At 44.7% G+C, this 19,230-nt stretch overlaps 1 protein-coding gene across 22 annotated transcripts in view; it reads right to left on the reverse strand.

The window, feature by feature from the left end:
- Positions 1–1,731: 1,731 nt before the first annotated feature.
- The window catches only part of LOC147350972 (uncharacterized), a 142,097-nt gene continuing 124,598 nt past the window's right edge, over positions 1,732–19,230 (reverse strand). For 13 of the 22 annotated variants that reach the window (XM_086355183.1, XM_086355173.1, XM_086355182.1 and 10 more), the window contains 2 exons: positions 15,247–15,316; positions 1,732–9,678 (listed from right to left, as the gene is read on the reverse strand). In XM_086355183.1, the coding sequence (XP_086211309.1) occupies positions 8,991–9,678; positions 15,247–15,316 (758 nt within the window). In that variant the 3' untranslated portion in view covers positions 1,732–8,990. Of the gene's footprint in view, positions 9,679–9,812; positions 9,987–10,006; positions 11,186–15,246; positions 15,317–19,230 lie in introns of those variants that run through there. The other 9 variants (XM_086355174.1, XM_086355188.1, XM_086355189.1 and 6 more) reach the window with 4 other exon arrangements.

Genomic DNA, 19,230 nt, shown 5'->3' on the forward strand with positions numbered 1-19,230 from the left:
GCCCAAACAAGGACTGAGCCCATGCCTTGGCCCTAATGAGCACCAAAAGCCACCACTGTGCAGAGGGAAGGAGAAACCAACCGGGGTGAGAGATCGCACAACCGCCTGTGACCTGTTTCCACCAATTTAAATGAGGATGTTTTAAACACATTAACACGTTTATGGATAATGATTCCAACCACTTACAACAGTTTCAGAAGAAGAAAACAAAATCAGCATTAGACAAAACAGGGTGAAGAGCATTTTCTTTTGACAGGGGCCCTAGGGAGGAGCCTCAGCAGCAGCAGTTAATGAAAAGAGGGATGAAGTTTTTGAGACATTTTCATTGAAAGCCAGAGCTCGTACAGGCTGGATTTACTCTCACCTCCAGGTACATGCATGAAGGAGAGGGAGCCAAACTTTGCACGATCGTAATCATCCTCTCATACTCCTTTATCCACAAGAGGAGGAAATATTACAATCAGAGAATTTCTCAGTCCTTATTCAGGGTAAGGAAGGCTCTGTGTGAGTCTGCAAACAAGCATACATGGAGGTTGGGATATTAAGTGTGGAGACTACCTTTGGTTCCTTGATTCCATCCCCAATCTCAGAGTTGGGGTGCTCATGGGAATAACAGCAGAAGGAAAGGTGGAGTTCATTCCATGATCTACACATCCAGCCATCAACCATTCAGCAAACACCCATGAGCCCCCATTAGACACAGCCAAGTACAGCCCACAGGGCTTCCCAGATGGCTCAGCGGTCAAGAATCCACATGCCAATTCAGGAAACATGAGTCTGATCCCTGGGTGGGGAAGATCCCCTGGAGAAGGAAATGGCAACCCACTCCAGTACTCTTGCCTGGGAAAACCCATAGACAGAGGAGCCTGGTGGGTACAGTCCAGGGGGTCGCTAAGAGTCGGACACGACTGAGCAACTAAACGGCAACAACACCCCACGCTCCTAAGGTGCAAACCCTTAGGCAGGGCTTTGCACTCAGCACTTGACAGTGAAATGTCACAGCCCAGGTCGGAATTCTGATCATGTGGTTAGGGGCTGAGATAAAAGCAAACATGGGGGTGTAGGGGCACAAAGCAAAAGGCAATGAGCCTAGGTGGAGACTGAGACGCTTAGAACCGGAGGTCCAGCTGGAACACTCTAAGAATAGAGGTCTTTGAATTTGAACGAACATACTTAGGGCTTCCCAGACGGAACCCACCTGCCAGTGCAGAAGACACAGAGACTCGGGATCGGTCCCTGGGTCCAGAAGATCCCCTGGAGGAGGACATGGCAACCCACTCCAGTATTCTTGCCTGGAGAATCCCCTGGACAGAGGAGCCTGGTGGGCTACAGTCCACGGGGTCGCAAAGAGTCAGACACGACCGAGGCACCTAGCGACACAGAGCATGAATATGCAGTTTGCCACACTCCCCACCCTACGCAATCAGCAGCATCTGAGTCATCACTGCTGGTGACAGTGACCTCTGAGGCAACTGGCTGAGTTCACAAGGCACCTGAGAAGTGGCTCTCAGGCTGGTTGAACCCTGATGGTACGTTAGCCATGCAGACCGGGGAAGGGACCTCAGGAGAGCAAACTGTCCCTGAAATAGAGTAGAGGCATGAAAATGAGCCCCGCCCGAAGGGGCCGCAGGTCAGCATTGCTGCAGAGGCCAAGGGCAGGCCCTGCACAGAACGGCGAGAGATTCGGGCGACTTTCAAAAGTAACCCCATCCACATGTAGTTAACTAGTTATATAATACACGAAAATTAATAATTTGTGTATTTCATAAATATAAACATATATATAATTACATTGTATAATATATACAATTCTATAATAGATCATGTGTAACTTATATATATTTCATCAGTATATTTTATATTTGATTAGTACATCTGCATATTATTTCTGTTTAAAGTTATATTTTATATATTATGCACATTAATATACTTATATATTACATTATATATCATTTATAACTGTTTATATTATATATTATTTATATTTACATAAACTATGTACTATATAGCATATTATTTATACACAATATATACAGTCCACATATATTTTATAAGCATAAACCCATACACTATATATATCATATATATATTATATACTTTTATAAATACAAATATATATTTATGTACAAATATATAATAAATTATAATATAATTTATATAATCATATATAAATTATATATTATATATAATAAATTATACTATATAAATTAATAATATACCATGTCCATTGGTAATAGATCACAAACAAGGAATTTTTTTTTAGTACAAGGTCTGGATCAAGAATGCCAGATAAAACACAAGATGCCCAGTTAAATTTCAAATTATTTAAAATATGAGTTTGTCCCACATGCTACATGGAACATATCCTAGGAAAAATATATACATACACGTCCCCCCAAATCACACGGGACACACTTACACTGAAAAGATTCATTGTTGGTGGTGCTCATCTGAAGCTCAGAGCTTCCTGGAGCCCCTCGTTTTCTCTCGCTCCGTCTGGCAGCCCCGGCCTGCACAGCTGGGGGCTCCCGGAGCGCCCCCGACCCCGCGGCGTGCACCCAGATGCTCAGGGCTCTTGGGGAGCCTGGAGGGCATGCTGAGCTCACGGGACTTCCTGTCCCACGTGCCACTTCCTGTCCCATCTGTGGCCCGTGTGCACCCTGATGTCTCACCTTATTTGCACCCCGCTGGCTCTCCTTGGGGCTCCCTCCCAGACACCCTGGGAGCAGGCTGAGGAGGACGGAGGACGGTGGGTGGGTGCACAGGGAGCCCTGGGAATCTGGAGGCTGAGTGGGAGAGAGCAGGTGGGGAGGCTGTCAACCAAGTTGGCAGCCTGCTGGCAACACCCAACAAGACCTGCTGCTCTAACACAAAGGAGGGCTGTGTCCTCGCACTTCTCAGAGGCCATCCCCGCTCGGGCCTATCGAGGGCCCCCAGAAGAAAGCTCACCGAGAAGCCCATTGTCTGAGGTGCAGCTCAATGACAGCCCAGACTGGGAGGCTCCGGGGGAGCCTTTCAGCTCAGGGCAAGCAGGGCATACCTCACCAGCGCCCGAAGCACCAGTTACCAGCTCCAGGGTGTCGCCGCCTGCAGCGTTCCAAGCGGTTGACACCTTTACAATAACTGTTTTCCATCTTTTCCCTAACCCCGCCACGGGTCCTCGAGCGAGGGTCACAGGAGCTGTCTTCAGGAAGAGGGAGAAGGGTCCTGGGCTCACGGGGGCCTTCTAGCTCAGTCTTCCAACGCAGAATTAAACTTTTAATCTGATCTGACACAGTTATTTGGGGAATCCACAGACTTGTCATGAGGCAGATGATTAAAGCAGAACTAAGAGATTTGGACCTGTCTTTGTGAAGAAAAAAAAAAAAAAAAGTTGGAGGAATTTGCTCCGTTTCTCCTTTTACACATCCCACACAACAAAACTGCGCTGCAGACACTTGGCAACGCTCTGAGTTCCAGTGGCAAGCTAGGCATGGAAAAAACAACAAAAGAGAGACAGTAAAAGACCTTTTCTCACCAAGTTGCTAGCGAGTATGCACGCGTGCTCAGTCACTCAGTCGGGTCCGACTCTTTGCGACCCCATGGACCGCGGCCCACCAGGCTCCTCTGTCCATGGGATTCTCCAGGAAAGAAAGTTGGAGTGGGTTGCCAACTGCTTAAACCAAAATGTTAGCGTTATAGAGATGGGCTATTTAATCGCTCAGCCATGTCTGACTCTTTGCGACCCCGTGGACCAAAGCCCACCAGGCTCCTCTGTCCATGGGATTCTCCAGGCAAGAGTACTGGAGTGGGTTGCCATGCCCTCCTCCAGGGGATCTTCCCGACCCAAGGATCAAACCCGCATTTCCCGTGGCTACTGCACTGGCAAGCGGATTCTTTACTACTGAGCCATCGGGGAAGCCAGCTAGTGAATATACAATGCATTTTTTTTCTTGTCTTCATCACTAACCAACTTTGCTTAAAGGAGTTAGCAAAAACAGTAAAATCAGTTGTTTCCCTTAAGTGAAGAGCATTTTCTGGGGGGAAGGGCAGCCCACAGGGCACAGTATGTGGGGTCAAAGTTCCTCGACCAGAGATTGAACCCAAATCCTCTGCAGTGGAAGCCCAGAGTCCTAACCACTGGACCACCAGGGAAGTCCCTGCAAAGAGCCCTCATAAGCAATAATAAATTTATGGTAAAATGTCAATAGTGTTTCCCAGTTGGCACAAATGGTAAAGATCTGCCTGCCAATGCAGGAGACAGGAGATGCGGGTTCGATCCCTGGATCAGAAAGATTCCCCGAAGAAGGAAGGGCAACCCACTTCAGTATTCCTGTCTGGAGAACCCCATGGACAGAGGAGCCTGGCAGGTTACAGCCCATGGGGTCACACAAGAGTTGGACACAGCTGAGAAGCTAAACAATGACAACAAGGCTTTACCCCAGGGGAGCGTGTGTCTGTGGGCGCGACACTCGGTGTTTCCAGCCGGTCTGCCTTTGTCGTTACACATCCTCACAGGTCCCTCTCTGCTCCTCAGGGACAGCAAGGAGGATGGTAAGATACGAGCAAGTCCCTTCCTCAAGTAAGAACAGGGTTCACCAGCTCTTGTATCTGAAAACACTTTTCCGTTCTAAGACTAAGAACACACCAAGGTTCAAAGATCAGAGAATCACAGTCATACCTCCCACCACTCACCTATCAACACTGGGAAAGCAGTTGTTCTGTATGAGGATCAACAGTCCTCACTAGGACACCAGCTCTGGAACATCAGGTTTTTAAGGGGAGAGTCATGAGTTTCCTGAACCTCATGCAGAGAGTGATATGGGGTGGGGTGGTATTTCCTGAAGCCCTGAAGCCCCAGGACTCTTTTTTATGGGAGTCCTCCCACTCTTTGTCTGAGAACTTCATTGTCCCCCCTGCTACAGAGGTGCAGACCAACAGAGACCTGTTGTTCTGTGCTGGGTGTAGAGACTTTCAGGCCTTGCATCTTGACCTTGGGCAAATTGCATAAAGTCCTGGGACTCCATTTCACCATCTATAAAACAGCAATAACCCTCAGTGCCCCTCCCTCCTTCATAGGGTTGTTTTAAGGGCAACATGTTAAGGTCATCCACCTAAAAGCACTTAGAGGTAAAAAATTAATGCAGTAGAGGTATTTATACGATAACTGTTCTCATCATTCTGATAGCACCGGCCCCTTATTGTCATCAGTGCATGTTATGAAGTTCCCCCCCTTGCACACCCTGCTCCATAGACAGCAGATAATATCCCACCTTTGCATTGACTGTACCCTCTGCCTGGAAAGCTCCTTGGCCCCAGAGCCTTGTAGTCAGCTTCCTCTCCTCCTTTAAAGTTTGTTCAGATGCCCTTATGGTTGTGGGGGGGAAGGATGCGGGGAAAAACTAGTTAGTGAGCTTGGGATGGACAGGTACACACTGCGATATTTAAAATGCATAACCAACAAGGACCTCCCTACAGCACATGGATCTCTGCTCAATGTTATGTGGCAGCCTGGATGGGAAGGGAGTTTGGGGGAGAACAGATACGTGCATGTGTACAGCTGAGCCCCTCTGCTGTCCACCTGGAACTGTCCCAGTATTGTTTATCAGCTGTGGTGGTGTATTGTTTATCAGCTGTGGTGGTGGTGGAGGTGGTTTAGTTGTTCAGTTGTTTCTGACTCTTGTGACCCCAGGGACTGTAGCCTGCCAGGCTCCTGTCTGTGGGATTTCTCTACCCAGGAATCGGACCTGCGTCTCCTGCTTGGCAGGTGGATCCTTTACCACTGGGCCACCTGGGAAGCTATACCCCAATACAAAGTAAAAAGTTAAAAAAAAAAAAACATGTGTTCAAATGCCATCTTCCAATGAGGCGTGCTCTGACTCTTCTATTCAAATTACAACCCGCCCCCTCCGCCCTCAGCATTCCTGATGCTCCATGACCTCTGCTACACATTTTACTATAGTTTATTCCCTCCAACACACTATAAAGTCCATTATGCTTAAGATAATTTTGATTGAAGTAATGCATTAAACTGATGTCATAAATACACCACTCATTATGTTTATGATCTATTGTCTGTCTCTGTTTCACAAGGTGAAATATCTGTTTTGCGTATTAAAATATCCCAAGCTTATTTAAGATAGCACTTGGCACAAAGTAAACATTTAAAAAATATTTGTTCAATGAAGCAATTCACTGAAAATAAATGTGTGGCCATCCATTGCCTGTGTTCTCTGTTCTTTAGCCTGGAGTCCAAAGTCAAACACAACCTAACCTACCTTTTCAGTATAATCTCCCTCTTCCCTTTTTTTGGTTTTCCCCTTTGATAAACACACTCAGCTAACATGGATTGTCTTTCATTGCTCCCAACATCCTACAGAATTGTATAAAGTGTCTTTATTCTGCTTCTTTTGCTTAGAAAGCCCACTCTCCAAGTGTTCTCATTTCAAGTCCTCCTTATCTTTCCAGTTCTATGAGGCCCTTCCTGATTTTCAGGCAAGGACATACCCTGTCCCTTCTCTGTACTCAGCATGTGACTTAGGCCTCTACTAAGGTCTCTACCTTGACCTTGCCTTCTATTGGTTTGGGGCACTGTCTCATTCGCCAGAGCTGCCACCACAGACCAGGTGACTTAAACAACAGAAATTTATTTTCTCACAATTCTGGAGGTTAGAAGTCTGAGGTCAGGTGCTGGCAAGGTCGGTCTCCTCAGAGGCCTCCCTCCTCGGCTTGCAGACCACCACCTTCTCACTGTGTGCTCACCGTTCTTCTCTATGTCTCTATGTCTGTGTCCAAACGCCATTATACGGATGGCAGTCATCCTAGGCTTCATTGTCATGACTTCATTTTAACTTAATTACGTGTTTAAACACCCTATCACAGGAACTTCCCAGGTGGTCCAATGGCTAAGACTTCCCATTCCCAATGCGGAGGACCCGGGTTTCATTCCTGGTTGGGAACAAGATCCCACATGCCACACGCACTCTAAGAGTTTGCCTGCCATGACTAAAAGATCCCATGTGCCTCAACTATCATAAAACATCCTACATGTCTCAACTAAGACCCACAACGGCCATATAAATAAATAATTTTAAAACAAAAAACAGAGTAAGATCTGTCTTCTGAGAATTAAAAAAAGACCCTATTGCCAAACACAGTCCTTTTCTGAGGTACTGGAGGTTAGGCTTCCACGTATGAATTTGGAGGGGACTCTCAAATTCAGCCCACAGCAGGTGTGTACCTCAAGCTCCCCCAACCTGCTCCAGGCTATGAGCCATGAATTTCTTCAGGACAGGCACTTGGTCTCATCCATTTTTGTAACTCCCAAGCAACCTAGCATAGTTTCAGACTGTTAACTGGCTCTTGAAAATCACTGGGTATAGCACATGTCCAAGCACAGCCTCACAGAAAGCAGAGTCTCTGATAAAGATGGTTTTGAGTCTTTCCCTGCTCTTTGATCAACTGTCAAATCAACACGATCCCCTGGAATTTTTCTCAACTTTCTGCCTTATCCCTTTTCTTTCTCCCCAGGTTTGCTCTCTTGAAGCTCATTTCCCAGATGAGGAATGATTTGCTTCTTCAACTGCTCTTTGCAAATGAAAATAAAGGCTTCCCTGGTGGCTCAGACAGTAAAGAATCTGCCTGCAATGCAGGAGACCTGGGTTTGATCCCTGGGTCAGGAAGATCCCCTGGAGGAGGAAATGGCAACCTGCTCCAGTATTCTTGCCTGGAGAATCCCATGGACAGAGGAGCCTGCTGGGCTACAGTCCATGGGGTTGCAAAGAGTCAGACAGGACTGAGTGACCAACACTTAATGAGAATAAACTAAGTCTTCATTCTGTTTATCAATAAATGAGCATCTTTATGACTTTTTAAGATTTTTTTTGGGGGGGGGATCTGGACCATTTTTAAAGTCTTTATTGAATTTGTTACAATACAGTTTCTGTTTTTTGGCCATGAGACATGTGGGATATCTTAGTTCCTGGAGCAGGGATCAAACCTACATGCCCCGCATTGGAAGGCCGTCTTTTTGTTTTTTTATTTTGGTTGCACTGGGTCTTTGAAGAAGACTCTTGAGAGTCCCTTGAACTGCAAGGAGATCAAGAAGCTGAAACTCCAATACTTTAGCCACCTGATGAGAAGAACTGACTCATTGGAAAAGACCCTGATGCTGGGAAAGATTGAAGGCAGGAGGAGAAGGGGTCGACAGAGGATGAGATGGTTGGATGGCATCACCAACTCGATGGACGTGAGTTTGAGCAAGCTCTGGGAGTTGGTGATGGACAGGGAGGCCTGGGGTGCTGCGGTCCATGGGGTTGCAAAGAGTCGGACACAACTGGGCGACTGAACTGCACTGGGTCTCCATCGCTGTGTGCGGGCATTCTCTAGCTGAGGTGAGAGGGAGCGGCTTTCCACCGCAGCGCGGGCGTCTCACTGCGGGGCTCCTCTCATGCAGAGCCCAGGCTCTCGGGCTCATGAGCTTCAGGAGTTGCAGTGCACGGGCTTACTTGCTCTGTGGCCTGTGGGATCTTCCCAGACTAGGAATCGAACCCCTGTCCCCTGCATTGGCAGGCAGATTTCTATCCACTGGACCCCCAGGGAAGCCCCTATAACTTTCAGTGAGGAGAAATCCTGCATAAACAGTCTAACATTGTAATAAGTAAGGTATGATCAAAACCTAAGGAGACTTTCTATCTGAACAGTGTTCTAAGTATCTACGTCAGCATCTGCCTATTTTGTATTCAGGCTTGTTGATTTGGAAGTACACAATATCCTTGACAACCTCTACTTCAACTGAAGAATTAACAAACTCTTTCCAAACCACAAGAATGGTGTATATCAGTCAAAATATGAAAATGCTCTTAGCTAACACAGGATTCCAACTTGAGAAACCATTAGTTGAGAGAACTCTAGAAACGTGTCTTAGGAGACTGACAGTGAAAACTGCTGCGAGCCTGGAAACACAATGAACTGCTAATCTTGCAGAAGACGGCCGATCTTCACAGCACAGGTTACAGACCTTCTGCGTAGAAAGCAGTCCTTCTGCGTAGAAAGCAGTCCTTCTGCGTAGAAAGCAGTCCTTCTGCGTAGAAAGCGGTCCTTCTGCGTAGAAAGCGGACCTTCTGCGTAGAAAGCGGACCTTCTGCGTAGAAAGCGGTCCTTCTGCGTAGAAAGCGGTCCTTCTGCGTAGAAAGCGGTCCTTCTGCGTAGAAAGCGGACCTTCTGCGTAGAAAGCGGTCCTTCTGCGTAGAAAGCGGTCCTTCTGCGTAGAAAGCGGTCCTTCTGCGTAGAAAGCGGTCCTTCTGCGTAGAAAGCGGTCCTTCTGCGTAGAAAGCGGTCCTTCTGCGTAGAAAGCGGTCCTTCTGCGTAGAAAGCGGACCTTCTGCGTAGAAAGCGGTCCTTCTGCGTAGAAAGCGGTCCTTCTGCGTAGAAAGCGGTCCTTCTGCGTAGAAAGCGGTCCTTCTGCGTAGAAAGCGGTCCTTCTGCGTAGAAAGCGGACCTTCTGCGTAGAAAGCGGTCCTTCTGCGTAGAAAGCGGTCCTTCTGCGTAGAAAGCGGTCCTTCTGCGTAGAAAGCGGTCCTTCTGCGTAGAAAGCGGTCCTTCTGCGTAGAAAGCGGTCCTTCTGCGTAGAAAGCAGACCTTAACTGAGTTCTTCCATTAGCATTTACGGACAAAACTCCGGCCCCTGGTTTCCTCTTGCTGAAAAAAACACACATTCTGTCCGTAAGACTGAGGGACACAAAACTAGATATTGGTTAAAAACAACATCAGTTGGAAATTTATGCTTAAAGAATAATGTCATCAAGAGATAAGGATACTCAAAATCTCCAAAATTAAACAAAATAATCCTTGTAATGACTTTTAAGAACAGGAGGCAGTGTTTTCGGGGGGGGGATAAAAGGACTGAATTAGGCGAGGAAGCTGAAGTTATCTCACGGTTTGTAGCTGGCATTTGCTGTGTGAATTGGCGTAACTCACAGATCATTCTTGGGTTTCAGGAGCTTCATCTGTGAGAAGAAAGGGCAGATGAAGTGACAAGGCTGAACTGTGAAGGCTGGGGAGCTCAAGCGTCTCCATAAAATTGCCTTCTGTTTCAAAGCCTTCCCTCAGGTCCTGGAAGCTCCACCGACTCTTTCGGGGGGTGCTTGTGTGGGACAGAGAGCCAGGAGCACTCGGCACGGTACAACAATCAGGTTGTACCATTTCTGCGAGGAGCCAGGACTAGGGACGGGGTTCTCTGGTGCTCCCAGGGTCCCCCACCTCCTGAAGCCAAGACACTCAGACCATTCATGCAGAGGTCCCACGCTGACAGCAGTAAACACCCACCAGATGCTGTGATGATGAAAGCACATCAGAAAAGCAAACATAGCTGCCTGGGTCACACTATGTCACTCCTCAGCAATCTTACCAGGCGTGACATGAAAACACACACTGACCAGGAAGTTGCTACTGAAAGCATAGGGCAGGTTTACATAGGAAAAACGAAGAGGGAAAGTGACTCCTTTTTTCACAAATTCCTAGGTAACATGTCTTGCATTGTTTAAGCAAATTTGTTCTAATAAGCTCAATTTTTTACAAACATATTCCAATGGGAAAAAAATCTGAATCTCCCCTGGCCAAATACCAGGAGCTGCTCGTGTAGGCACTGCCTGACAGCCCCAGAGAAACCTGCCAGTTCCCACTCCTAGCAGGCTGAGCTGTGGACAGACCACCACATCACCCAAAGAACCTGTCTGTCGGAGAAAGACTAAAAACGATTCAGATCACAGTAAGATCTGATTATTCACAGAACTGTACACTGAAGTGCCATTTTCTTCTTTTGACTTTGCAAGTCTCATTACACTCTAGGTATGCAAAGTAAATCGGGTAACTAACAGTTGCCTCACCAAAGTTGTCAAAAACATGGAAACCCAGAAATTCTCAGCATGTTACCGACCAAATAATCAAATCCAGGTGGCTCTAGTCATAGAGAATCCACCCTGCAATGCAGGAGACTTGAAGAGATGTGGGTTCAACCTGAGTCAGGAAGATCCCCTGGATGAGGGCATGGCAACCCATTCCGTTATTCTTGCCTGGAGGATCCCATGGACAGAGGAGCCTGGCAGGCTACAGTCCAGGGGGTCACAGAGAGTCATACACACCGGAAGTGATGAGCACGCACGCAATTGAATCCTGCAGGCTGGTGAGCTCCAGCAGCGGAGTACACCTAGGGTTGTAACAGTAATAATTATGCAAAGGACCTGGCAACCAATAATCCATTTTGTCTGTCTTTATTGTTTTTCTGTAGTCGCTAAGTCGTGTCTGATTCTTTGGGGACCCCACGGACTAGCCTGCCAAGCTCCTCTGTCCATGGGACTTCCCAGGCAAGGTTACTGGAGCGGTTGCCATTTCCTTCTCCATGGGATCTTCCCAGCCCAGGGAATGAACATGGGTCTCCTGCACCGCAGGCAGATTCTTCACCACTGAACCATCAGGGAAGCCCTCTGTCTTTGTACATTGGCCTTTTTTGACATTTCATATGAAAAGAATAAGATAATATGTATAATACTACCTTTATCTTTTATAGATGACTTCTTTCACTTAGCATAATATTTTTAAGTTTCACCCACATACAACCATATCAGTATTTTGCTCCTTTTTAATGACAAATAGTATTTCACTATATGGGATATTCAACACTTTATTCATCAATTGATGGACATCTTTAGGCATAAATAAATAATAAAACAGTAATGCTGTTTTGAAGATTTGCTTCCACTTCTCTTAAATATATACTGGAAAGTAAAGTCTGTGTCCTATGGTAACGTTTCCAATGAGTCAGTATGCATCAGGTGGCCAAAGTATTGGAAAAGACCCTGATGCTGGGAAAGACTGAAGGCAGGAAGAGAAGGGGATGACAGAGGACGAGATGGTTGGATGGCATCACAGACTCAATGGACATGAGTTTGGGCAAGCTCTGGGAGTTGGTAAAGAACAGGAAAGCCTGGAGTGCTGCAGTCCATGGGGAAGCATAAAGCCAGACATGACTGAGCAACTGAAATTAACTTATGATAACTTTAAGAAACCACTGAATTATATTCCAAAGTGGCTGCATCATTTTATGTTCCCACCAGCAATATAGGAGTCTTCCATTTTCTTCACATCCTCACCAACATCTTTTATCATCTTTTTAAAAAAAAACTTTATTGAGGTATAGTTGCTTTACAATGTAGTGTTAGTTTCTACTGTGTGGCAGAGTGGTTCAACTATATCTATACACATACACCATCTTTTTGTGGAGTTGTAAACTCCAGATGGTGACTGCAGCCGTGAAATTAAAAGACGCTTACTCCTTGGAAGGAAAGCTATGGCCAACCTAGATAGCATATTCAAAAGCAGAGACATTACTTTGCCAACAAAGGACCATCTAGTCAAGGCTATGGTTTTTCCTATGGTCATGTATAGATGTGAGAGTTGGACTGTGAAGAAGGCTGAGCACCAAAGAATTGATGCTTTTGAACTGTGGTGTTGGAGAAGACTCTTGAGAGTCCCTTGGACTGCAAGGAGATCCAACCAGTCCATTCTGAAGGAGATCAGCCCTGGGATTTTTTTGGAAGGAATGGTGCTAAAGCTGAAACTCCAGTGCTTTGGCCACCTCACGCGAAGAGTTGACTCATTGGAAAAGACTCTGATGCTGGGAGGGACTGGGGGCAGGAGGAGAAGGGGACGACAGAGGATGAGATGGCTGGATGGCATCACTGACTCAATGGAGGTGAGTCTCAGGGAACTCCGGGATTTGGTGATGGACAGGGAGGCCTGGCGTGTTGCGATTCATGGGGTTGCAAAGAGTCGGACACAACTGAGCGACTGATCTGATCTGATCTGAAGAGATTTGAAACTTAACTTGCCTTTGGGTCCACTGACATCTGCATATTACTGACAAATTATCATAAGTGTGTGAAGACAAAGAGTTGTTGATATTCAATGATCATTCCCTCTTTATCTCAAAAGTCCCCAGTTGCTATCTGTCCTTATTACACTATTTCAAAATAAGCTGTTATTAGGACTTCTCTGGTAGTCCAGTGGCTAGGACTCCACGTTCCCAATGCAGGAGACCCGGGTTCGATCCCTAGTCAGGGAACTAGATCCCACAGGCAGCAACTCAAGATCCCGCGTACCACAACTAGGACCCAGCACAGCCAAAGAAATAAAAATAAATAAAGTAAAAAAGAAAATAAGATTTTGTTCTCCCCTCTCTGTCTTGTAACTATTTGGTCACCTCCAGTGTAGATCAGTATGAAAAAATTTCAATCACAGCTAAGAAAAAATAACCCAGAAGTGGTGAAAGCAGAAATGACAAAGCAGAGTTTTTCAGCAGACACACAAAAAAATTATGCAGCTTGATGTTTCTAAAAAAGAAATGGAAACAGCTCAAGACCATAGCAGCAAAATTTCAGGCTACCGAGTTTTGGCTTCTCATTTCACCAGTTCCCAGTATTTCTACTGAAATGAAAAGGTTAGTCATTAGTCAGTGGAAAATTTTGTTGAAGGGAAAAAAGTATATACTAATGGAATCTGTTGTCCAGACTGCAAACTGCTGTACAAGTGACAATTAATTAAGAGCCACAACACAAGCATAAGGCAGTTCTAACCCCTATCCCAGCAAAGCTTTGCTGAACCTTGTTATTTCTTAGGATGAAACATTTTGAAGAGAGTACTGGGACATGGGAATGTCATGAGAATTTTTACAACGTACAAAGGCCACATATGCAGACCTTTCATTTTGCAAATTACTTAAGATAAGTAGGATAAATCCAATGAACTTCCCATATGTTATCAAAAACTCATTCTCTTTGGGGCATGGATTAAGTGAAACTCTTCCCACTTCATTTGAAGACATGGTATTTTTTTTCCCTCACTCATGACACCCAACTTTGACCAACACAGAGTAGCAATATGGCAAACTTGGTAGCCTGCAGTCCATCCAGCACACACGCACTGATCATCAACTGAACGCCAGTTTTTGTATTTCCTGAAACTGTCAATTCCAATACACTTCATAGCAGTGTCACAGCACTAAAGTTGCCAGCAGTGGGTGATGACAGAGTTGGGTGTGGGAGGTAGAACAACCATAAGATAAACAAGAAATTAAATCACAGAATCTTGTAAAATAAGGGGAGACGCTGATCAGAGAGCCTCACTCCCATCCCCTAGGAATGGTGACGTCATGAGTCACTCCGTCAGCACGTTGTTGATGGTTGTGTTCTCCTCCCCTCAACTCCAGAACTTTTCCAGGTTCGGTCAATGCCCAAGCCATCAGGCCAAGGGCTATTTTCAGCTCCAGCAGCTCCCTTGTTTTGCGAGCAGCCCAGACAGGAAACCACCCAGTCTGGGAGGATTCAGTTAGGTCCCAAAAGAGCACACACTCAGGTACAAAACTTTCAAGGCAGCAAGGGATGTTGTGGTTAATCTCCATGCACCACTGAAGAGGGGACAAACAGGCATTGGTTCTCCAAGGGATTAACACTGTTTTACACACATGCACACACACACCCTTCACACACATACACACATACATATATAACAATACACGTATGTATATGCATGTATGTGCCATACACACATACATATTTGTATTATATATGTAAACACATGACACAAATATAAATGTATACGTGTGTGTTTGTAGTGTATATATGTAAACACATAAATGAATGTGTATGTGCCTAAATATATGTACATACCTGTTAGGTGTACCTAACATACACCATACATAGCATATATTCTGTGTATGTGTACACACATATATGTATATGTGTGTAATATATGATACACATATACACATATATTTGTGTGCATATGTATGTATCTGTGTATACACATGTATGTGTATGCATGCACACACATGTATGTATATACTTAAATACGTATGTGTGTGTACAAATATATCACATACATATACAGACATTTTCACGTAGGTGTGTATATACATAAACATATATGCATATGTATGTAAGCATATGAGGGGTGGATCTAAAGGCATTTACAACCCCCCATTCCTCTCCATGTTTTTCTACATGGATTTCTACAGAGAACTTGCGGAGACTTTAAATTTACTCCTTTTTTTTAAGGAAGATGTTTCATTTCAGTTGAAAGTGCCACTAGTTAACAATCATGTGAGTGTAAGGGGAGCAATCTCAGGCAGATTTTGTAGACAGGAAAAACATCTGTCACATGCAGAGTTTTGGTTAGAATTTGGAGAATGTCCTTAAGGAGAATTTGACTTACTCATCATCTCCCAGGAGGCTCCAGTTGGTAAGTCCATCGGACGTTCCTGGACCCACACGTGCCCACGTGGCTTTAGAAAGAAAAGTGGGAAAAGAGGGCAGGAGGACACGTCAGATCGCACAACGTCAGATGTGACATTGGGAATCTACTCATATAAAAAATTACTCAGTTTATCTGAAATTTAACTGAGTTTCCTAAATATTCTCTGACAACCCACTCATTGGTACTTATCACGTATTCATTCTTATGTCTTGATTTCTTCACGGTCTGTCTGTCTTTTCTAATCTTTATTTCCTCATGGGGCATAGTCCACAGCTGGGAACAGGAGAATCTACCAATATCTATTGGATCGATGGGTAGACACGTAACAAACATAACCCAAATCATTAATTCTTACAAACCGCACTGTCTAACATAAAATGGTCAAATTAAAGTTAACTGAGGAAGTAAGTGTCCATAAGAACTTTCAGATGCATGACTTCAGATCAGGCTATTTACGGCAGTTTCTACAGCTGGGAGGTTGGCACTTGAATTGAGACTAATTTCTCCCTGGAGGTGAAGCTAGAAGTTCCATTCAACCATGGGTAACTACCATTTACTGAATGCTCAGTATCATCCAACAAACATTTATACGAACCTTTAACTCTCACAAAGCCCTCCTGGGAAGAGAAGTTTAACCCTCCTTCACAGATGAGGAAAGGGAAGCTCAAAGAAGTCAAGCAATTTGCAGATCACACAGCTGTCTTCAAGGACAACTAGAATTTGAACTCAGAAAGACTGGCTCCAATATTGGTATCCTAACTATTCAGCTACACAGTAGCTCAAATAAAACAAATTCTATGTATTCAACAGGGCTTCCCAGGTGGCTCAGCGATAAAGAATCCGTCTGCCAAGAAGGAGGCTCAGGTTTGATCCCTATGTCTGGAAGATCCCTTGGAGAAGAAAATGACAACCACTCCAGTATTCCTGCCTAGGAAATTTCATGGACAAAGGAAACTGGCAGGCTAATCACATAGAAGTCGGCATGATTTAGTGACTAAACAAAAACAATGTCTTCAACTATGCTGGTGGCTCAGCAGTAAAGAATCCACCTCAATCCAGGAGACTTGGTTCAATCCCTGGGTTTGACCCCTGAGTCAGGAAGATTCCTCTGGAGAAGGAAATGGCAACCCACTCCAATACTCTTGCCTGGGAAATCCCATGGACAGAGGAGCCTGGAGGGCTACAGTCCATGGGGTCACAAGAGCTGGACACGGCTTAGCGACTACACCACCACTACCACCACCACATGCTGACTCCATAGCCTTTGCTTCTGGAAATATAGTTCTTACTGCCCATGCCCTAGTTCCCTTTCTCTACTCCCAACAATATTCTCGAACAGGCCTTGGGTGTTTTTCCTTCTGCAACTCCCTACTTTCATGTAGCTCTTAGTCAACACTGCAAATGGCTTTCCCAAATAGCAACATCTATGAGAAGACTCTCCCTCTGGAATTATGCCCCAAATTTAAGATCTTATCAAGTTAATCCTCCCGCTCCTCCTCACCTACTCTCTGCTCCAGAATACAGGACAAGGTCAAAAAGTAGGAGCAATTAACACAGTATAAGAAGGCTTCTTTTGTGAAACTTGTGGAGGGGAGGGGAGGGGTTGGGGTACAGATTTCTCAGACTAGGGATTCATATCCAATAGATAAACCCAGAAAAATGAAAGTGTTAGTCACTCAGTCGTGTCCGACTCTTTGTGACCCCGTGGACTGTAGCCCACCAGGCTCCTCTCTCCATGGAATTCTCCAGGTGAGAATATTGGATTGGATACCCATTCCCTTCTCCAGGGGATCTCTCTGATCCAGGGATCAAACCCAGGTCTCCTGCATCACAGGTGGATTTTTTACCATCTGAGCCACGAGGTAAGCCATGGCTCAGGTCATTTCTAGACTCACAGCAGATATATTTGGGATGAAAAGAATATTTTGGAAAGTTCCCTAAAGTCATTTCATGTAAAGGACTATAAAAATATTAGGCATCATGCTATCTTATCTTCATTTAATAGAGATGTAATGTATCTTTATTAGCCAATTTTAAAGTAATATTTTAGGTGATGACAAGTTGAAAAGACTGGATATACAGAACTGTAACTGGAAATTTTCACTGGGAAAATTTAATCCATTTTGACTGATGTCTGGAAGGAAGAGAGGGTAAGGTTGACTTAACAATTTGGAAGGCCAATTCATCAGCAATAATAAGCTAGTTTTAAGGGGGGAAATAAAATGTTAAACCATGAGATCCCCCAGTTAGAAAGGAAAAAAAATACTACAAAAGGCCAATACAAGATACATTTCCAAAGAAGGTTGTTCAAACTATAAACCAGGATATTCTTTTTCACAATTGATTTTAAAGAAAACTAAATAACTGGCCATGTGTAATACATGAAGTAATTCTCACTAGGCAAATAAGGATAACCAGAATGATGCTTCTAATGAGTGCTTTTGAATTTCAAATCAAAGGCTTTCAGTTCAATCTACAATGAATGTATTGATTTTTATTCTATCATCTGCCCACATGGAACTATACTAGACTTCAGTGTTTTGGGGTTTAGGAACCACAGCTGAGGGATCTAGCACTTTAGAAACACTGAAAACTACTGGCTACCTGTGGCTGATTCATGCTGATATATAGCAGAAATCAACACATTATTGTAAAGCAATTATCCTCCAATTAAAAATAAATAAATTTAAATTTTTTAAAAAAGAAAACAATTGGCACTGCCTTTAACTATCAAGGACATTTGTCCCCAAATTAAACTACCAGAAGCTTCAAACCCATGTGACTCTTGACATTTTAACTACTGTCAGGAACAAGAGAAATATCTGCTCTGTTTCACCACCATCACCCAGGCTACAGAGTCTTCTCGTATCCAGGCCCACTGGACACAAGCAAAGCCACCACACAGCGGCAATGGACTATGCAGGCCAGGCCAGTAGACTTCCGCATATGAACCAGGTGTATAAGCCGTTGCATCTTGTGAGAATGCAAAACCTCATTTTGCTGAAAACAAGACTGTTGGTGCGGGACTTCATGGCAGTCCAATGGTTAAGACTTTGACTTCCTCCACAGGGGGTGAAGGTTCAACACCTGGTCAGGGAGGTAAGACTGCACATGCCTCACAACCAAAACACCAAAATATTAAAAAAAAAAAAAAAAAAAAAAACAGAAGCAATATTGTAACAAATTCAATAAAGACTTTTTAAATGGTCCATATAAAAAATGCTTTAAAAAAAAAAAACCTCTTGAGTTATCTCACGGTGGAGACTGCAGGGAGACATAGCGGGACACAGAGACCAGGCTCAGATATAGTAAGACTGCAGATCTGTGCGCCTTACCACCCCTGTGAGCACGGAAGCCCTCTGGTAACCTCCGCATCAAGGCAGATTCGACCCAGGAGCACTGTTTCTTCTTTGTTTTTATGTGTTGGGTCTGATGTCCTCTCAAGTTGAAAATAATCACCTCACTGAGACATATCAGGAAAATTTTACCCAGAAAACACTGATGGAGCCATGTGGGGAGACAGAGGATAAAATAGGAAAGAGAAGGAAGAGGAGTAGGAATAGGAATAGAAGTAGGCTGCAGTCTCCACCTGCCAGAGGTCTCTTTATTCCCCACTCTTTTTACTCTGCCCTTCACGCCTTTACCATTTTCCATCTTTGCATGGAAAGCTCCTTGAGCTTACCATTCCTCTACTTCCCACTAATGTGTCAGCCACTGTAGAGCTATGTTCATTTCCCTATCCTGTGATTTCTCTCACATCTCTTTGCATGCATCTCCTGGAAATAGCCTTTCCCCTCTCAGGTATTCTCTTCCAGGTCACTACAGTTTGTCCTTAACATTTGAGCATTCAGTTCAGTTCAGTTCAGTCACTCAGTCGTGTCCAACTCTTTGTGACCCCATGAATCGCAGCACGCCAGGCCTCCCTGTCCATCACCAACTCCT

This window comes from Bos grunniens, chromosome 19 (assembly GCF_055505025.1).
Source record: "Bos grunniens cultivar Pamir isolate PY7600 chromosome 19, Bosgru_T2T1.0, whole genome shotgun sequence".
NCBI classification, from domain to species: Eukaryota; Metazoa; Chordata; class Mammalia; order Artiodactyla; family Bovidae; genus Bos; species Bos grunniens.